Below are 22,356 nucleotides of genomic sequence, written 5' to 3'. Positions count from 1 at the left end.
GACCCTTCTAGTCCATGCCGAACACGTATTCTCCCCTAGTCCCATATATCTGCGCTCAGACCATAACCCTCCATTCCTTTCTCGTCCATATAACTATCCAATTTATTTTTAAATGATAAAAACGAACCTGCCTCCACCACCTTCACTGGAAGCTCATTCCACACAGCCACCACTCTCTGAGTAAAGAAGTTCCCCCACATGTTACCCCTAAACTTCTGTCTCTTAATTCTCCAGTCATGTCCCCTTGTTTGCATCTTCCCTCCTCTCAGTGGGAAAAGCTTATCCACGTCAACTCTGTCTATCCCTCTCATCATTTTAAAGACCTCTATCAAGTCCCCCCTTAACCTTCTGCGCTCCAAAGAATAAAGCCCTAACTTGTTCAACCTTTCTCTGTAACATTAGAAATCTTCACATCTAATTTGAGGAAAGACATTCTTGCTATTGAGGGAGTGCAGCGTAGGTTTACAAGGTTAATTCCCGGGAGAGCGGGACTGTCATACGCTGAGAGAATGGAGCGGCTGGGCTTGTACACTCTGGAATTTAAAAGGATGAGAGGGGATCTTATTGAAACATGTAAGATTATTAAGGGTTTGGACACACTAGAGGCAGGAAACATGTTCCCGACGTTGGGGGAGTCCAGAACTAGGGGCCACAGTTTAAGAATAAGGGGTAAGCCATTTAGAACGGAGATGAGGAAATACTTTTTCTCACGGAGAGTTGTGAGTCTGTGGAATTCTCTGCCTCAGAGGGCGGTGGAGGCCGGTTCTCTGGATACATTTAAGAGAGAGCTAGATAGGGCTCTTATGATCAGCCATAATCATATTGAATGGCGGTGCAGGCTCGAAGGGCCGAATGACCCACTCCTGCACCTATTTTCTATGTTTCTATGTAAAGATAGTGGAGTCGGGGGATATAGGGAGAAGGCAGGAACGGTATACTGAGTGGGGATGATCAGCCATGATCACATTGAATGGCGGTGCTGGCTCAAAGGGCCGAATGGCCTACTCCTGCGCCTATTGCCTATTGTCTATTGAAATAACACAAGTACTTATTAAAGCTGGAGAGAATGCAGAGAAAGGTGTTGCCAGGATTTGCCAAGACTTGAGGGCCTGAGCCATTGGGAGAAGTTGGGCATTGTTGGAGCTCAGGAAGATGAGGGGTGGTCTTATGCAGGCATTCACGATCATGAGAGGATTAGATACGGTACAAAATAGAGTCTTTTGCCCAGAGTAAGCGAATCAAGAACCAGGCGACATGGGTTTAAGGTGAGAGGGGAAAGATTTTATAGGGAGTTAAGGGTCAACTTTTTCACACTGAAGGTGGTGGTGATATGGCATGAGCTGCCAGAGGAGGTGATTGAGGAAGCTACTATGACAACATTTAAACAACATTTGGTAAAGCTCATAGATAGGAAAGATTTGGGGTGGATATAGGCCAATAGCAGGCAGCAGATGGCACTAGTGTAGAAGGGCCATCTTGGTCAGCATGGGACGAAGGGCCTAATTCCGTGTTGTATGACTCTAAGTAAGGAGATAAATATCATAAAATATATTTTATTCAACCAATCTGTTTGCAATCTTCTGCATTTCTACATTGACAATATAAGATTCATTTGATGAACCAGACAATGTGAACTCATTCATTCAATCACTAGTGCTGATCTATTCAGTTTTCTCCTGTATGTCGATGGGTCTAAACAGTTCTCTACTTTTGTTTGAGTCATCCTGCAGTCTGGGGGTCGAGCAGTGAAATTCAACAAATAATGCCCCTGTCCCCCAAGGAAACCTGAACGGAAACCTCTGGAGACTTTGTGCCCCACCCAAGGTTTCCATGCGGTTCCCAGAGGTTTTTGTCAGTCTCCCTACCTGCTTCCACTACCTGCAACCTCCGGCAACCACCTGCAACCTCCGGGAACCGCACGGAAACCTTGAGTGGGGCGCAAAGTCTCCAGAGGTTTCCGTTCAGGTTTCCTAAGTGGGACAGGGGCATAAGGCTTTGTTCAACCGTAAATAAATGTAGATTAATAAGAACTTGTTACAATTTAGTAATGCACGCCAGTGTGTTAGATCCCCTCAGACAGTTAAGCAAAGTTGTCAGCCAGGGATGCATTGGACTTTTGAAGACTAAAAATAACAAAATAAATTGGAGCAAAGTCATGAAGTGATGTTTTGGAATTATATAGTTTTTAATAACTCTCGACAACGAGGCACAGACAACTTCAGCCAGAATTTTACTTACAGCAATAATATTGACAAAATCGTTGTCACCCAAAGTGTCCAGGATTGTGTCAATGGTATGTTTGGCAATTGTCATTCTGAGACCTTTCATACTGCCACTGATATCTAACAATATGATGATGTCCTTTGGCGATGTTGCAGCTTGGATGTACCTGTACATATGAACATGAGAACATTAGAACACAGAAAAAACTGACTTTTATTTAAGCATTAAGTAAGTGAATGCATATATAGTTATCAAAAACATATTCTGGGTCATTTGAGTTGGCTTTGAGTCATGAAGTTATACAGCACGGAAACAGATCCTTTGGTCCAACTCATCCATGCTGACCAACATGTCTACCTGAGTTAGTCCCATTTGCCTCTGTTTGGCCCATATCGCTCCGAAACTTTACTAACCATGTATTGTATTTAAAACGTTGCGATTGTATCCGCCTCTACAACTTCCTCTGGCAGCTCGTTCTACACACCTATCACCCTTCCATGAAAATGGTCCATGTTATATCTTTCCCCTCTCAACTTAAATCAATGCCCGCCAGTTTTATACTCCCCTATCCTGGGAAAAAGACTATGAATATGCCTTCTCCATGCCTCTCATGGTTTTAGAAACTATAAGATCACCCCTCAGCCTCCCCACACTCCAGGGAAAAAGGTGCATTATCTCCTTATAACTCAAGTTCCCCAGTCCCAGTAACATCCTTGTGAATCTTTTGATTAATGACATCCTTGCTATAGGCTAGATAACCAGAACTGCACTCGATACTCCAAGTGCGGCTTATGCCGGATCTAAGGAAGTTAAAAAAATATGCAAGTAGCCTCAGAAAGCCAAGAGACATACTATAAACATAATACAAGAAGATAAGGCAGAAGATTAATGCATGATTTCCTTCTGCTACCAACAAAGGAAATCCTAGTCGTACTCTTAATGTTACTGAATCCCAGTATACTGTAAAGAGCCTGTCCCACGAGCATGCGACCTGCATGCGGCAAGCGCGACCTAAAGGGCCGGTCCCGCCAGCTTGCGCCTGCATGCGGCAAGCACGATCTAACATGGTCGCTTGAGCCGTATGGCGTGCGGCAAGCACTACCAAACAAGAAGCGGGAGCCGCGCGGAGGTCGCGAGAGTGACACGGCGTAGAGGCAGCTGCGGGGCGGTAGGCCGTTGCTGCGCGGAATTTTTAAACACGGTCAGTTTTTCGGAGCAGCGAGCGATGTCGGGACCAGCCCCGCACAACTCCATACGGCTCGGCGGTTGAAGTGGGACCGGCTCTGCGAGGCCGTACGGCTCAAGCGACCACGTTAGGTCGCGCTTGCCGCATGGAGGCGCATGCTGGTGGGACCGGCCCTTTAGATCGCGCTTGCCGCACGCAGGTCGCATGCTCGTGGGACAGGCCCTTAAATATGTTGTATCCAAAACTGCACCCTTGTCAATAGAGCAATATGTTTATACGATATCCTTATATCATTTTAATTGCAACTAAATTCCAATTCTATTTTAATGCAACCATGTGTAAAGACAGACCTTTTATGTTAACACATTAGAAAAGTTTTTTTACATTTCCACCATTTAATTTTTTATATTATGCAACAGTGGTAACCTGTTGTAACTATTAAACACAATCGCCCAATATGCTGATTTGGTCGGCATGGACAAGGTGGGCTGAATGGCCTGTTCCTATGCTGTATAGCTTTATATCTAAGTCTGACTACGATAATTACAGAAGTGTCTCCTTGCTGTCTACTGCAGGGTAAGGGTCCTCTTAACTGCCTTATCCCTTTGGGATCGATGTTGCAGTGTGGATTCCATCCCTCTAGAGTCACAGTGGACGTGATCTACACAATGCAACAACTCCAAGAAAAATACACGGAGCAGACCGACAGTGCACATAGTCTTTTTTTGACCTTCTCAAAGTCTTTGACTTGATCATTCAGGTAAGAATGTGGAATGAATGCCTCTTCAAATTTGGCAGCCTTATTGAAATTTGTCTCCAGGTAGCTAATATCGGTTACCCTGAAAGCACACCTATCTATCTATTTATTTCTTTATTTATTTTTCTGAACGACAATAGGAAAGAAATAGAGAAGTGTGTGATATCAGAAAGTGACAAAAAGAAAATGAGAAAAGAAAGAGAATAGAGAGAAAAGAGGCAGAGGTAGAAATCAGAAGAATAAAGGGGAGATAGCTATTTGTTATTCTTGACCACCATTCACCCAGTCCTGAAACGGATCACGTCCACGTTTGTGTTGCATCATATGCTTGTAAGAAGTCGACACATGGAGACCAAATCCTTAGGAATTGGTCTACTTTGTCTGCTAAGAGGAATCGCATTTGTTCAAGATGTAAGGTTTCCAACACGTTTGAAATCCACATTTTAAGCGTTGGTATCGATGTATTTTATAAATGAGGTTTCCTACCAGCCTCGATTCCTGCAGTCAAACGAGATGACTCCATTCCCGTCTGGCATCCATTTTATACCTGGAGAAGTGAACAAGAACATGGTTATTAACTGGCATCCAACAACCACCTATTAACTTGCTAAAATATTTAACATTGCATTAAATATTGCGACTCAGTCAGTTGCATTCTCACGTTGGAGCCTATGTGCTTTTGAGTCTCATTGCTGAGACTTGAGACCAGACATCCAATGCAGTACAAAGAGAGTGCGATGCTGTTGGGGATGTCATCTATCACATGAGATGTGAAATTAAAACTCACAAGTTAGCAAAAAATGTTTTACAAGGGTTATTAAATAATAATTTGAAACAAATTCACATACTTCACAAAGTATGATATAATAAAGTAACTTTAGGCCACTTTAAATATTTGGCATATGATTCAATTTCATCAACTCTCAATGACCCGGAGACAGATTGTGATTCATCCAAGTTAATTGGAGAAACTTAAATGTGCTACCAAGTGTAGCAAAGGCATATCAACCAGATAAGATTGATTCAATCACAAATTCTTGGTTCAATAATATTTTATTAGTTTCACATTTACCGAGATACAGCAAAAAAAAAAAAGTTTGCATTCTTCCAGTCAAGTCGTACCAGAATTGAGTTCAATCAAGCGATTACACAACGCAAAAGGAGTGCAAAGAGAAAAATACGAGAGTGCAGAATATAGTGTTACAGCTCTAGTTACAGGGAGAGTGCAGTTAAAAAAAAATAACAACGAGGTATGTTGGGACACCAGGCCTACACTCAGCATAGGAGAGAACCGTTCAGAAGTCCGAGGACAGCAGGGAAGAAGCTGTTCCTGAATTTGGTGCTCGTTTTTTTAATTAGTGCATGGCAAGGATGAGAGGCTTACATTAGGGAAGCACTAAGTGTCAACAATGGAGATATGGAAGTGATATGGAAGTGATATGCTAAGGGAAGTATTAAGGTGTATCAGCACCATATGATAAAGCAAATGCTCTCAGGAGTTCAGCCACAAAGCAAAATATATCCAAATATTAGACCTATATGATGATTCTATCAATAATGAGGGCTGAGAATTGGATTAGGGATCGTTTCTACTGCCTGGTGAGGTGTGCTCAACTCACTGCTACAACAGATCAGCATATGAAGGCTAACGATGACAACCTTAGAGTTTACATAGACTAATCAACGTTTGGTGAGAGGACTTTGATCTTTACTTGACTGAAATTTCCCCCCAAAAATATCCATTCAATTATGATAGCATTTTGAATGAATCTTTCTCTATCTTTCAGATGTTAAGCAGCTGTAGCTTCCCAATTTCCAGTTATTTATCATTTGGAGCATACAATGTCATTTTCAGCCCACCTGTTATTTTTCGGTAGACCCATAATCAGCATGATTCCAAACTTGCAAGTTGCCCATGAATCGATATATATACACATTGACTTGTATTTATCATCTCAATGGCATGCTTACATTTTATCCATCTCTTCATTGCATTAGTCAATATTATCAATCAATCAATATCATTGATTGATTGATATTATTGACTAATGCAATATCATAAAGTGCAAGTGAAATGAATTTTGCCAGCAGCGGTACAATGAAAAAAGAACGCACAAAAACACAACAAAAAATGAACACAAACATCCACCACAGCATTCATCACTGTGTTGGAAGGCACACAAATTGGCCAGTCCTCCTCCATTTTCCCCCGTGGTCGGGACCTCAACCATCCACAGCCGCCGCTGCTGGCATCCAGATGTTCAGACAGATAAAAGTCATCAGCAGTATTGATCCTAGACAGAGGCAAATCAAACTATACAAGTTGCATCCATTTTATTGCATCCTATTTTTCATCCAGCAGCCTTAATGTCGTTTCTGCTGTTAAAGCATTTGACTCGATGGGGCGAATGGCCCAATCCTACACCTATTGTCTATTGTCTATTGACCACCGAGATAAAAATGCACTACACCAATTCCCAGCATGTTATCAACTTGTTTGCAAGAAGCTGAGTCAGTTATTACAAATAGTTTCCACATTTAGGACTTCAAAAGTATTTAGAAACCAGTTCAAGTTGAAGTGAGTTTATTGTCATGTGTCCCTGATAGGACAATGAAATTCTTGCTTTGCTGCAGCACACAGAACATAGTAGGCATTTACTACGAAACAGTTCAGTGGGTCCATATACCATGATGTAAATATATACACACATGAATAAATAAAGTGCAAATAATAGATAATGGGTTATTAATAATCAGAGTTTTGTCCGAGCCAGGTATAATAGCCTGATGGCTGTGGGGAAGTAGTTATTCCTGAACCTGGTCGTTGCAGTCTTCAGGCTCCTGTATCTTCTACCTGAAGGTAGCAGGGAGATGAGTGTGTGGCCAGGATGGTGTGGGTCTTTGATGATACTGCCAGCCTTTTTGAGGCAGCGATTTATATAAATGCTGGGATTACACACGGGATGGCATCAACCTTGGGGATTCCAGCAGTTTCTCCATAGCCGGTGTACCTCTCAGTCATCTACCGCTGAACATTAATAAAGTGCAAGAAATGGATCTGCTTTGACAAAGACAAGGCTGATGTCTTACACTGCAGAAGAATACATAGACTAAGTGACAAATGTTTCCTTCAGAAGAATATTTGACAAATATCCTTGCCTCTGAGTCAATGTTTATGAATTACAATTGCATGTCAGCAGCAGGAGTAAGAGAAGCTGCTCCAATAATTTATTCCCAAAATACAATCACGTGTAATAGAAACATTCTCAGATAGTGTGATCATCTCTGGAATTCTCTGCCACAGAGGGTAGTTGAGGCCAGTTCATTGGCTATATTTAAGAGGGAGTTAGATGTGGCCCTTATGGCCAAGGGGATCAGGGGGTATGGAGAGAAGGCAGGTACGGGATACTGAGTTGGATGATCAGCCATGATCATATTAAATGGCGGTGCAGGCTCGAAGGGCCGAATGGCCTACTCCTGCACCTAATTTCTATGTTTCTATGTTTCTATGTTTCAACACATACTGTTCGATGAGTGCTACAGCAATGATTTAACTCTCAAAGAATATGTGATTCTGTTTGTAGTTTGTTTGTTTGTTTGTTTTTTGCACAAAGTCCACGAGCATTGCCACTTTTCATTTCACTTCATATCTCGTATGTGTATGTGATGAATAAACTTGACTTGACTTGACTCATCTGGGCCTACCTATTTCATTTACCTCCCTGATGCAATTCTTCTTTCTGATTCTGTTTATCTTCAACGTAATGATCACACATAACATGGGAATTTCCATCAGGGGGAACATGGTGTTTAAATGCAGTCATTTCAGTACTTCGTGTATAAATAATCCCATTCAAAAATATTAGCACAATGATTCCACAGTTTCAAACGTTTACCTGGGTAAAGTCTAAAGAAACCAGTGGAACTTCCAAAGTATTGCCAAGTAAGAGTTGGATCTTGCAGAAAGTTTTCATTGAAGACAGTGTTTAATGCTTCTGACCAATAAGCTCCATTCAAAATGTTGGGATCTGTTGAAATGGGAAAAGGGAAGATGATGATGATGTGTTGTATATTGGTTTATGCATGCAACCAATCACATATAGGTTAGCATCACTAACCCCGACTTACTGTATCATTTATATTAACACCTACTTCCTATGCTAAGCAGTTGTGTTCAAGAAGGAACTGCAGATGCTGGAAGATCGAAGGTACACAAAATTGCTGGAGAAACGTTTCTGAAGAAGGGTTTCGGCCCGAAACGTCGCCTATTTCCTTCGCTCCATAGATGCTGCTGCACCCGCTGAGTTTCTCCAGCAATTTTGTGTACCTCCTATGCTAAGCAGTTCGGTAGCAGACAGGAGGCAGTGACTACTAACATGCTGTTAAGTCTGTATGTGGATTAAAGAGGATCTTAAGTTACGTAGGTACACAAAAAAGCTGGAGAAACTCGGCGGGTGCAGCAGCATCTATGGAGCGAAGGAAAAAGGCCGAAACCCTTCTTCAGACTCTTAAGTTACGTTTTGTGTAGATGTCATATTTACACGTGTGTTTCTAGTTATTTCAGAAAGAACTGCAGATGCTGGAGTAAGACCCGAAACGTCACCTATTTCCTTCGCTCCATAGATGTTACCTCACCCGCTGAGTTTCTCCAGCATTTTTGTCTTACCCGTGTTTCTATTTATAGCTGCACTGTTACAGTATTCTGTCAAGAACTGATTTGTATCTCATTAAAACTGAGCAGGACAGTTTTTAGTAAGGCTTCACTTCGACATAAACTTCAATGCCGTGACTCGGAACAACCTCAGGAAGTCCTGCAAATACTGTATAATAGGCTTTAAACTAGCAATCAATGTGTATACTATTTTGGCATTCAGCATAATTGTTACGATTAGGCATTCTGTATAGGTGAACGTAGGCAAAGGTGCTGGAGAAACTCAGCGGCTGCAGCAGCATCTATGGAGCGAAGGAAATAGGCAATGTATCGGGTCTTACTCTGCAGTTCTTTCCTTCGCAATTATTTTCTTCGCAGCATCTATGGAGCGAAGGAAATAGGCAACGTTTCGGCCCGAAACCCTTCTGGGTTTCGGCCCGAAACGTTGCCTATTTCCTTTACGGTTTCGGCCCGAAACGTTGCCCATTTCCTTCGCTCCATAGATGCTGCTGCACCCGCTGAGTTTCTCCAGCACTTTTGTCTACCTTTGATTTTCCAGCATCTGCTGTTCCTTCTTAAAAACTGTACAGGTGAACCCCATTTGTAATGTCCATGAAGTACTATAGGGCATTAAGATGTTATTATATACAACATTTCTATCCAAAATCATTATTTCTATCCGAGTCAGTATCAAGTCTATCTATATTCAAAAAGAGCAACAATTTCAATGGCTTTCCACCAGATGCTGCTAACATATATCAAATATTTATTTGAAAAATATCTTTATGGTGTGCATTTTCTGTGACAAATAAATAACCACGGCCACACATTTGGTGGAATGGTCCAATATGTTCATTTGATGGTGACATTAATACTTGAAAGTACTGATGATTATTGATTATTGTTTAAAGTCCCGCGTTATTTGACTGAAATTTGCCACAGGTTGAAACTGACAATTCACATGGAGGGCGTGCCAAAAGCACATGTCCAAGTCTCATAGACAATTATACCTCTGGGTATATAATTTCTGCAGATCAAACAATTGAAGGTGGAACAAAAATGCCGGAGAAACTCTGCCGGATGAGTTTTGCCTTAAACAATTCTGCCTGAAACAATTCCTCATTTAAAGCCTAATATACAGTCAGCAGCAGACTGGGTCTAAAAATATTGGTTGCCAGGAGACAAAGGGGGCCCACTTCATCAGGGGCCCACTTGATATAGGGGCCTCACTTCATCAGGGGCCCACTTGCCATCGGGCAAGCTGACACCCTGGCCAGTCCGCCACTGTATACAATATTTGTGCTGACCACTATGCTACCCAGAGGCTGCTTCAAATAGATTCTGGGAAGAGGATAAAAGGAAAGGAATAAAAGCAAGCAGTAATTCTCAGGAAGAACATATACTGACAAAAAAAATAAGTATTTGAAAAGATCCAAAAATAATGACCATACTAAGGAAGAAATTGATTTAAATTACCTTTATTATAGACATTAGTTGGGACTTGTATATTACTAAGTGAGGTGTTCACTGGCAAATTATTGAAATGCTCATTTTCTTCCAAAATGAACTCATTTCCAAGTTCCATGTAGTTGCCATTTTCATCCACCTCGTTAATCAACACAGAATTGTAGTAATCAAACTGCAATGCAGAGAAGAAGAAATGTGTGTTAAAAATATGTTTTCGCTGTGCCACAGTCCAACAAATAACATGTCACTGATCAACAGTTGCAACTCACTTCATTACAAAGTTACTGATGGTGCTGAAAAGTTGGATTCTGGCAACTCTTCAACCTTCGTAACCCAAGGTCTGAGGAAAACATCTAACAATGAACAAAACTGAACTGAACTGGTTGTAACTTACTTTAGGAATTTACTATATGGTACAATTTTAAAGAGTGCAAGAAAAGGTGTTCTGGTTGTTGATATAACAACACATCTGTAGGTTGCAGGACAAGTTGAAGAGCTTGTTAGAAAAGCATTTCTAAGCACTGGGGATGATGCCAAAGCCTAGGATAGGTTGCAGATAAAAATATTGAGGAAATCAAATGTATTCAAAATTAAGCATGGTTTTCAAGGGAGGGGGGGGGGGGGGGGGGGGGAGGGGTTAGAGAGGAGATCATCAGAGAAAATAAACCAGCAGTAAAATTAGAAAGATTTCATTTTAGTAAACGTTTACAGCATGGAATGCAGAAGTTGAATGTGTGGAGGAAAAGATCAGTTGCAACTCCTCAAAGGGAATTGCAGATATATTTCAAAACTATATGGGTTTACGGGAAAAAGAGCAGAGGAATAAGATTGTGGATATCTTCTTCAAAACAAAATAACAGAACTATGGACCAAATGAAGATTGGACACAAAATGTTGGAGTAACTCAGCGGGACAGGCAGCATCTCTGAAGAGAAGGAATGGGTGACGTTTCGGGTCGAGACCCTTCTTCAGACCTAATGACCTGCTTTTGATCTGCAAGATACTACTTTATCCAGGTTTTACAATGGTGATTTGTTTTACTTATTTTAATCAAGTTTAATCCTGCATTTCAACATCAAAGTAAGAACCTTTTAGCACTGGTGTACACACCTCAAAATCCATATTGTATTCATGGTATAAATCGGCTTCTTCAGCAGCATCTACCAATCTCTGCACAGAAAAAAAGAGACAATTAGTTGACTTTGTGTATGTGCCACATGGGAAAAACTCAAAGACCAAGCCAGACATTGCTTGTAACAGGCAGATTCTGTGGAGAGAACAGACCAATAACAATAATGTGTTATATATACCTTTATTAATGTGGCAAACATCTCTTCATAAAACCATTATCAAATACAAATTAATACCAATATAGACACACACGCACACAACGCGCACACAACACAATACACACACACACACACCACATGCACACAACACACACACACACATACAACATGCACACAACACACACACACACATACAACACGCACACAACACACAAACACGCACACAACACAATACACACGCACACAATACGCACCAAACACACACACACAACACAATACGCACACACACACACACACACAATACGCACACACACACAACACACACACAACACACACACACACACACACAACACACACACACACACACTTACAACATGCATACACACACACACACAACATACACACGCTCACAATTTATTTTTTATTGCATTTTTTGGGTTTTAAAACTATTTTAAAGGAGATAGATGTAGATTGAGAGATTCTGAAATCACAGGAGGTAAACAGCTGAAGTCCCAATGTTGGCTACTGCCTGCCAATGTGCAGTATTAAATAACTCTTGGCATTGTACTTATAATGTAAAGCATTTTGACAATATCAATTGATGTTGACATTAATTACATCAAAATAATAATTACAAAAAATAATATTGCAGCAACTGCAGCTATCAATCTGAAGAAGGGTTTTGGCCTGAAACGTTGCCTATTTCTTTCGCTCCATAGATGCTGCTGCACCCACTGAGTTTCTCCAGCATTTTTGTCTACCTTCGATTTTCCAGCATCTGCAGTTCCTTCTTAAATACTTTCTTCTAGGTTTTTTTCTTATTTAAACCAGTTTGTTTTTCAACACGCTGACATAATTGGGTTCCATTGCAGAAATTTAATAGTGAAAATGGTAAGAAAATAAATACACTTTTATCGCACCCCAATAAATCTCTCAAAAATGGCTAAAAAAGTCAATTATATTGAAATACACGAATTATTGTTTTTATGGCCAAATATGGTAAACAGTTTGAACAAATCAACAAAAATAAAGTTAAGGATCATTTAACCATTTTGAAAAAACATACAACTATTTCCATAAAATGTTAAACCAGGTTATGTGCTTTAATCCTAGCGTGAAGGGGAATTATCTTATCTGGATACAAAATTTACAACAATGAGTACAAAGTTTATTCAGGATCTTATATAACCATATAACAATGACAGCACGGAAACAGGCCATCTCGGCCCTTCTAGTCCGTGTCGAACACTTACTCTCACCTAGTCCCATCTACCTGCACTCAGACCATAACCCTCCAGTCCTTACCCGTCCATATACCTATCCAATTTATTTTTAAATGATAAAATCAAACCTGCCTCCACCACTTCCACTGGAAGCTCATTCCACACAGCTACCAGGGGCGGAAAACCCGGCCTGGCCAGAGGGGACACGTCCCCCCCATGTTTTGAGAGGTGGGGGACATCCCCGCCAGGTTAACCTGCCTGGGCTTGCGGTAAATATGGCCAGCGTGGAGAAGCGGCGCTGATGTCCTGTCAGTCCAGACAGGGCTGTTGGTTAACCTGGTGAGACAGGCAGAGTTGAGCTGCATTTAGCGCTGGATTGAGCCTCCGAAGCCTCGCGCGCGCGAGCGCGTGTGTGTGAGTGTGCGTGTGCGTGCATGCGCACGCGCCCGCCAAAAAATTGTGTCCCCCGTCCCCTCCATGTTTTGATAGTGAGTTCCGCTCTTGACAGCTACTACTCTCTGAGTAAAGAAGTTCCTCCTCATGTTACCCCTAAACATTTGTCCCTTCATTCTCAAATCATGTCCTCTTGTTTGAATCTTCCCTTCTCAATGGAAAAAGCTTATCCACGTCAACTCTGTCTATCCCTCTCATCATTTTAAAGACCTCTATCAAGTCCCCCCTTAACCTTCTGCGCTCCAAAGAATAAAGACCTATCTTGTTCATCCTTTCTCTGTAACTTAGGTGCTGAAACCCAGGCAACATTCTAGTAAATCTCCTCTGTACTCTCTCTGGCAATCTTGCTGGCAAGCTGCTTGCTCTTCTAACTTAAACTAAAGTATGCAACATTTGAAACAAAATTGTGGAATATACAGAACATACGAGTTCAGAGAATTAAATTGTACCTTCACTGCTTCAACTTTCCGTCCTAACATTTCTTTCATTTTCTTTCCAAATTGTGTTACCAATTCCACACCATCCACTTCTTCAATCCTTATAAATGTTTCTGTATCTTTATATTTCTGGCCAGAAAAAAATAAATCAGGAAAGGTTATAACAAACAGCTGCAAACAAGGGGCAATAATCATTTACATGCTCTAAATATTTATTAATCCAGTGGATCCTATGAAATATGAAATATGCAATAGCAACATGGAAGTGGAAAACATATCGAGTCAAGTAAATGTTACATTTTCAATTTACTGCTAAATCTTTTGTGCAAGTATACTTTTCAAACTGTTATGGAGATGAGTACACACAAACAAACTGACCAACAATGGCCCAATTTGTCCATTGGCTGGAGAGTTTTTTTTTGTAGTCGAGCAAAATAAATAAAGGACACGCATGGAGAGAGAAGAAATTCTAAATTCTAGCGAGTACAAGCCGAGTCTATCCAGTCTTTCTTCATATGAAAGTCCTGACATCCCAGGAATCAGTCTGGTGAACCTTCTCTTTACTCCCTCTATGGCAAGAATGGCTTTCCTCCGATTAGGAGACCAAAACTCTACGCAATACTCCAGGTGTGGTCTGACCAAGACCCTGTACAATTGCAGTAGAACCTCCCTGTTCTTATACTCAAATCATTTTGCTGTGAATGCTAACATACCATTCGCTTTCTTCACTGCCTGCTGCACCTGCATGCCTACTTTCAATGACTGGTGTACCATGACACCCAGGTCTCGTTGCATCTCCCCCTTTGCATTGGAGGGTATCATTCCAAAATAAAAATGATGGGGCTAAAGATCATTTATCTTGCACAGAGAGTTTATCTCAAGAACTGGATTTAAAGCGACTCTTTAAATGTCACAAAGACCAGAGCTTTGGGAAACGCTGTTACTCATGCAGCAAATCATCTTATCATCATTGTGATTATAGGGAATTCTAATACATTTTCCATATAAGTTCAGATTTTCATTTCGATTTTCTGAGAACTAAACCCAGTAGAGCTTTATCTTTTATTTTTACTGGCTTTAATGACCGCTGTAAATACTTATATTGATACGTGGATTTGATCTACTTGATCAACGAGTTCAGGGAGAGAAATTAATCTGTGGTCGTTAGTAACATCTGCCAGAGGTACTCACCTCTGCACACTTGGTTCCATTGAATTTGAAGGCACAGGATGTGTATAGAGTAGATGTATCAATCACTGCACATCTCATATGTGTATGTGACAAATAAACTTGACTCAATGACCAATGTTCTGGCGCTCATTGAGCTCAAGTGATCTAAAGGACGTCTCCCCCTCCCATTATCCAAGTACGATATGGCATTCTAATTTCACCTACACAAAACCATCATCTCACTTTAATTTACTTTGATGTTCAGTTGCTAATTACACAGCCGTTTTGTCAGATTATGTCTTCAGTAAAGCAGGTATTTTGGCAACAGTTCAAATACAAAGAGGATGAGGACAAACAGATGCTTAGAGACGGGAACGGCAGCAGTATATGACTTCGATTTGAGGGCAATATTGTAGGAAAAAAAGTATACATCATTATAAATGTGAATTTCATTTTTCTTTATGTTACTGTTGGAGACAGAGTTGCATGGAAATAAATTCCAAAATAATTGCTGTTTTTAATATAATTCATCATGCAGTACCAATGAGATATAAAAAAACAATAACATAGAACCATCTAGCAATTCTCTATTTGCACTAATTATATTATGAATCTGTTACTGAGTTAATTTTTGCTTCTGCTGCTAATATCATACATTGATAAAGAAAATTACAAATTCAAAGCATTTGAACAAAGACACCCGATACACCTATATCTGAAAGCATATATGCTTCAAAAATATATGTTATTTTCAACTGAAGCTTACCTGCTCTACCTTGGCCATGTTAAAAAAATGTTTGCGATTGAAAATATTCAAATTCTGTGTTTGTAATGCCCCTGTCCCACTTAGGAAACCTGAACGGAAACCTCTGGAGACTTTGCGCCCCACTCAAGGTTTCCGTGCGGTTCCCGGGGGTTGCAGGTGGTTGCCGGAGGTTTCAGGTAGAGGAAGCAGGTAGGGAGACTGACAAAAACCTCCGGGAACCGCACGGAAACCTTGGGTGGGGCACAAAGTCTCCAGAGGTTTCCGTTCAGGTTTCCTAAGTGGGACAGGGGCATAACAAGCTTGAAAGTAGACACAAAATGCCGGGGTAACTCAGCAGGACCGGGAACATCTCTGGAGAGAAGGAATGTGTGACGTTTCGGGTTGAGACCCTTCCTTCGGGTCGAGACTGTTCCCCAGTTTTGGTGTATCACGTTTCATGAATTCCTCCAATAATATTAAGGACCACTCAGTCACAGCAACTGAATAAGTTAAATCCCAGTTTCTTGCAGCAAGTTCTTTAAACATTAGTTGCAGATGATTATGAATCCCATTCCGTGATTTTTCCAATTTTCCCAAAACGCACACACTTCAATTATCTTGTCTTGTGTACACTCGAGGTTTCCTTGTGCAACTACCTGGAGGAAAAATAAGCTTCAATGGAGAAAAAAAGAAACTTTATTCTGTTTACTGACCTTTTGCAGCAATAAATAGCCGGAGTACTTTGTTACAATGGAATTCAGTTCTTCACCAAATGTAGACGCCCACAGTTGAACACTATAAATTTAAAAAAAAAGTGATTCATGAATATATTTCTACTCAAAGAGTATCAGGTGTCTATAAGAGTTTTGGAGAAGAATCACAAATGTCTTTTTTTGCCAAAGACATCAACATTATCAACTAATGTCAAATACTTCCAGATATTGTGTAAAACAGAAATGCATACAAATCCAATAGAAGCAATAGAGGGGATCTTATAGAAACTTACAACATTCTTAAGGGGTTGGACAGGCTAGATGCAGGAAGATTGTTCCCGATGTTAGGGAAGTCCAGGACAAGGGGTCACAGCTTAAGGATAAGGGGGGAATCCTTTAAAACCGAGATGAGAAGAACTTTTTTCACACAGAGAGTGGTGAATCTCTGGAACTCTCTGCCACAGAGGGTAGTTGAGGCCAGTTCATTGGCTATATTTAAGAGGGAGTTAGATGTGGCCCTTGTGGCTAAGGGGATCAGGGGGTATGGAGAGAAGGCAGGTACGGGATACTGAGTTGGATGATCAGCCATGATCATATTGAATGGCGGTGCAGGCTCGAAGGGCCGAATGGCCTACTCCTGCACCTAATTTCTATGTTCTATGTTTCTATGTTTCCTAAAAGAACGTCCCTTAATTCTGAGGCTATTACCTCTAGTCCTTTAGATACTTTCTATGTTTCTAAGCTGTCCTGAACCTGGATGTTATTTTTCAGCCTCCTATACCTTCTTCCCAATGCAGGAGTGGAATGAGTGGCCAGGGTGGTGTGGCTCTCAGATGATGCTATCTGCCTATTTGAGGAGGGACTCGTGTAGGTCCCTTCCACGGTGGGGAGGTCAGTACACATGATGGACTGGGCAGTGTTCACCACTTTTTTGCAATCTTCTTCACTCCTGGGTGTTCGAGTTGCTGAAACAGTTTGTGATGCAACCTGTTCTACTGTACACCTGTAGAAGTTCAAGAGAGCATTTGTTGACATAACGAATCTCCTCAATCTTCTACAGGGCCTGTCCCACTTGCGTGTCCTTGGCGCGCAAGTTACGCGACCTCGGGACCGGCAGCGTCTCCGGAAAGAAGCAATGGGTGACGTTTCGGGTCAAGACCCTTCTTTCAGACTGAAGAAGAGTCTCAACACGAAACATCACCCATTGCTTCTCTCCAGAGATGCTGCCGGTCCCGCTGAGTTACTCCTGCATTTTGCATCCATCTTCAAATGACGTCATGCGCTCCAGACGGCTGTGCAGTCGAATGAAGTCGCGCAGGACCGTCGAGGCTCAGCATAACCACGAGGTCGCGTAAATAGCGTGCCAAGGACACGCAAGTGGGACGGGCTTAAGGAATTAGAGGCGTGATGGGCTTTCATTATGATTGTCTTAACATGCTGGGTCCAGGAAAGGTCTTCGTAGATGTGCACGCCAATGAGTTTGAAGTTTTTTAACTCTCAATGAAGACAGGTTTGCGGTTCCTCGTTCTTTCTCTTCCTACTGGGCAGATTTCCCAGCCCGAGAGAAGGAACGTCTCAATAAGTTTGCACCTTGGAGACCTAAGAGACTGCTGATGTTGGAATCTGCAGCAAAAAAACAAACTCCTGGAGGAACTCAGCAGGTCAGGTGGCGTCTGTGAAAGGAAATGTACATTTGGCATTTTGGGTTTATACCCTTCTTCAAGATTGGAGTAGAGGGGAGGGGGGTAAGAGATGGCAAGTGATATATGGTTCCAGGTAAGGAGCGGTTAATTAGCAATGAGTCGGGTGAGGGAGGCAATGATGGAGATGATCACGGAGGCTGGGGGTGATAACTGGAGAGGGCAAAGGGCAGCAGATGGTGGAATCTGACAGGAAAGGAAGTTGAGGAATGAAATGTAGAACCATCATTAGCGATGGAGGGTAGATGGGAACAGAGACGAGGGACCCTGAGAAGGTAAGCATGAGCAGATGAACAGGTCAAGGAGGTGGAGGGGAAAATAACGGGGTGATGGTGGGGTGGGGTGGGGAGGGAATCAGGTAATAGAAACATAGAAATTAGGTGCAGGAGTAGGCCATTCGGCCCTTCGAGCCTGCACCGCCATTCAATATGATCATGGCTGATCATCCAACTCAGTATCCCGTACCTGCCTTCTCTCCATACCCCCTGATCCCCCCACAAGGGCCACATCTAACTCCCTCTTAAATATAGCCACAACTGGCCACATCTAACTCCCTCTTAAATATAGCCAATGAACTGGCCTCAACTACCCTCTGTGGCAGAGAGTTCCAGAGTAATGGAGAGAAGACCACTGTCTTCTGACCTTTCAAGTCACCAACAAACAAGTCATTCTCTATAACATTTCCACCAGATTCAATGAGATCACTCTCTCTGTGACTCCCTGCTTCGCTAATCCCCCCCCCCCCCCCCCACCCCAGGGACTCTATAAAACTTTGGTTTGGCCACAGCTGGAAGGTTGGAAGAATATTATTGCAGAGGAGGTTCACCAAGATGTGGTCTGGGGTGGTGCCTTTCAGTTCTGAGGAGAGACTGAATAAGCTGTTTTCGTTGCCAAGCAAGAGAACGAGAAGTTATCGTAGAGGCATACAAAATATGGGGAGCATATATAGGGTGCATTGCAAAAACCTCACCCCATAACAGTGGTATCCAAACCCAGAGGGGGATGTTTGAGATAAGGAGTAAGATTGTTGGAGAGGATATGAGGAAACCTTTTATTCATAACAAGAGGATGGTTGCAATCTGATCTACCTTGGCTAAGAAAGTGGAAAGTGGAAAGTCCCAACACTCTTGCACTTCACGACTCTTGCGCACTTTCTTTACTTTCTTTACTTTCTTTACTTCTATCTTTTTCTTAAAGCTCAAAAAAAAAAAAAATGAAGCGGTACAAAAAATGTATTAAGATATATGTGTTGTGTAGTATTGTAATTTACCGTACTTCTAATAAAAAAAAAAAAAAAAAAAAAAAAATTAAGTAAGGCTCCAGATATATAGGATCCGTGGAACTACATCTTTCAACTAAAGCCCCAGCTCTGAGATTCCATCCCTAAATATCACTTTTCTATCTTTCCTTCCACCTCTATTGCTTCTACAAAGCACCATCAAAATCTCTGTTTCCTCGCCACTGACTCGTGTTAGGATAGTTTTATGAAAGATAAATCATATTTAATTAAAAAAAAAAAAAAAAAAAGAAAGTGGTTGTGGCCAGGGGCGGATTAAGGCTCACTGGTGCCCTAAGCACTGGCCAATCTTGGTGCCCCCCTCCTTTCCACACTGACCCAGTCCATTTTAGTTGTTGACCTTGTGGTACACCAGGGAAGATAACCCTAAGGTGCACCATGATCAAGAAACAGAACATTATGATCAATTTGCACTAGTTTTATCATTTTTTTTTTTTACAAATCTTCATTTGTTTTTTTCTCTTTTCACCCTTTTCCCAACTTTGTGGTGCCCCCTTTGGCCCTGGTGCCCTAAGCATATGCTTAGTCTGCTTAATGGTTAATCCGTCCCCTGGTTGTGGCAGGTTTTAAAAAGTACCTGGCCAAGTTTTTGAATCACCAAGACATAGAAGTCTATGGATTAAGTGCAAGCAAATGGGATTTAGCACAAATGGGTACATGATGGTTGGCATGGACATGTCAGGCTGAAGTACTGTTTCTATGTGATATGACTCTATGACTCGAAAACTGCCAAGATAACAATTACTTTAACAAATTGTGGTTAGAACAAAATAACGGCAAAACTAACAGTAACACAGCAAATTACAGGAATCTCTTGGAATTAGATGCTATAAAAATGTAAATACTACCTTGAACAACCACAAAGTGTAAAAGAGCAGAAAATAACAATAAAGGGTTTTAACTATGTGTTCAAGAAGGAACTGCAGATGCTGGAAAATCGAAGGTAGACAAAAATGCTGGGGAAACTCAGCGGGTGCAGCAGCATCTATGGAGCGAAGGGAAAAGGCAACGTTTCGGGCCGAAACCGTAAAGGAAATAGGCAACGTTTCGGGCCGAAACCCGGAAGGGTTTCGGGCCGAAACGTTGCCTATTTCCTTCGCTCCATAGATGCTGCGAAGGAAATAGGCAACGTTTCGGGCCAAAACCCTATTAACGTTACCTATTTCCTTCGCTCCAAAGATGCTTCGAAGGAAATAGGCAACGTTTCGGGCCAAAACCCTATTAACGTTACCTATTTCCTTCGCTCCATAGATGCTGCTGCACCCGCTGAGTTTCTCCAGCATTTTTGTGTACCTAAGGGTTTTAACTAAGTGTGCCTTTAATATTAATACAACCTGTAATAAAATGATATCAAATGCTTACGTTTCAATTGGTATCCTACTCTGGGTTTTGACCAAATAAGGGAGACAGCAGCAAAAGCAGATAATCCACGGGGTAACTTGTAGCCTTGAATTGTTCCCGAAACACCAGTTGAAATAAAGCAGCATCCTCTGTTTTTCCCATCCAACTAAAACAAACGAAGCAAAGAAAAGGGCAATCCACCTTGACTTCACAGAAAGTTGCAGAAAGGTTGTTCAAATCTTTGCAGGCTGGCTTGAAGTAGTGGGTGCCTTAACAAGGAAGGCTGTTCCAATGTTAAAAAGTACCATTATTTTCCTTGCCCGGCATTTCAGTCACGAACATTGTAACAAGCGCAGAAGGAATAAAGATCATCTGTGTGTCGGCACACAATCCACGACCCAGGCAGCATCCATTCCTTTCCACTGCTACAGCGATGAAACAGAAATCACATTCGCTGGGTCCTGACCTAACAAGAATTGTGTCTATGCTCCAAGACACAATGAACTCGGGATGTGGGTCGCAGACCGAAGTGAAAGATGAGAGAGAAATTGTGCAACATCACAGCTGGTGTATAATCCATCCAGATTTAATCCTTAAATGGCTGCAGATTTATGATGGCCGTAGTACTGGGGGATGGGACAGATTATTCTGATCTCTGGAGCCAGCCCTGCCTGTCCAGTCAGGGTTACAGAAAAATAAGTCTCAGTAATGTTTTAATTAATGAGATATTTGTATCCAGTTACCCTGCTTGCTGTGTTCCTCAGTTAAACAAAATCAACTGTACAAAGCAGTGAAATAATGTTTATGGATGCCTGTGCCTATCATATCACTAGTTTATTCGATGAAACAATCAGTTTTGTATTGTATTGTATTCAAATTTATTGTCATTGTCTCAATTTGAGACAACGAAATGAATTTCCCTTACAGGCAGTATCATCAAAAAATAAATAAATAAACAAACAAATAATAGATAGATAGATAGATAGATAGATAGATAGATAGATAGATAGATAAATAATAGATAGGTAGATAAATAAATAAATAAATAAATGAACGATCGGCCTTTGTATAGCTATAGTTGTAAGCTATCAACCTTTAAATAAGACTAGGGATCAGATACAACTTGATATGGCAGCAATTATCAAAGTATTAAAAACATATATTAAAGATGAAAAAATACAGTTGCACAGAGAATGTAATATGTTAACATAATTTTTGTACCACTGGATTGTACTTACTTTTAATAAGTCAATTTAAAAAAAATAAAATTTAAAAAAAGATGAAAAAAATACCCGCTACTATCCCTGACTTTTCACTTAGACCTGTTTCTTTTGAAGTTGTATCAGGCTTGAAAATCTTTGGGTTTGGATGCTGGTTGTTGCTCAGTGTGGTTAGGGTTAGGGTTATTGTGTTAGCAGGAAGGCACCAAGCCTCTAAGGGGCCAACCACTGCCACCTATCTCTCCTTAACGAGGGGAGGTAATCTAGGCTTCCCTCCAAATCCAAATAATATTTTCCTAAATATCTGTATCAGGAAAAGTTTGAGGAATTCCGGCATCCATTCTCGATCACTGCTCTGGATTGTATTTTTGTCTCTGGTATGGTCCACTTCAGCACACATAATGGGCAGCAGCACCCATGTCATACTGTGGAATGCTCTGCCTCAGAGGGCGGTGGAGGCAGGTTCTCTGGATGCTTTCAAGAG

General features: G+C 41.3%; 1 protein-coding gene across 1 annotated transcript in view; it reads right to left on the bottom strand.

Moving 5' to 3' along the window:
- cacna2d4a (calcium channel, voltage-dependent, alpha 2/delta subunit 4a) overlaps window positions 1–22,356 on the bottom strand; it is a 173,563-nt gene that overhangs the window by 143,854 nt on the left and 7,353 nt on the right. The window contains exons 2-8 of the mRNA XM_055650903.1: window positions 16,315–16,396; window positions 13,699–13,815; window positions 11,395–11,454; window positions 10,294–10,456; window positions 8,063–8,194; window positions 4,653–4,713; window positions 2,239–2,389 (exon numbers count right to left, since the gene is read on the bottom strand). Of these exons, the coding sequence (XP_055506878.1) occupies window positions 2,239–2,389; window positions 4,653–4,713; window positions 8,063–8,194; window positions 10,294–10,456; window positions 11,395–11,454; window positions 13,699–13,815; window positions 16,315–16,396 (766 nt within the window). The remainder of the gene's footprint in view (window positions 1–2,238; window positions 2,390–4,652; window positions 4,714–8,062; window positions 8,195–10,293; window positions 10,457–11,394; window positions 11,455–13,698; window positions 13,816–16,314; window positions 16,397–22,356) is intronic.

The sequence above is a fragment of the Leucoraja erinacea genome, chromosome 19, assembly GCF_028641065.1.
Source record: "Leucoraja erinacea ecotype New England chromosome 19, Leri_hhj_1, whole genome shotgun sequence".
Classification (NCBI taxonomy): Eukaryota; Metazoa; Chordata; class Chondrichthyes; order Rajiformes; family Rajidae; genus Leucoraja; species Leucoraja erinaceus.
Note: the sequence above shows the minus strand (reverse complement) of the source record. Positions and strands in the feature narration are given on the sequence as shown.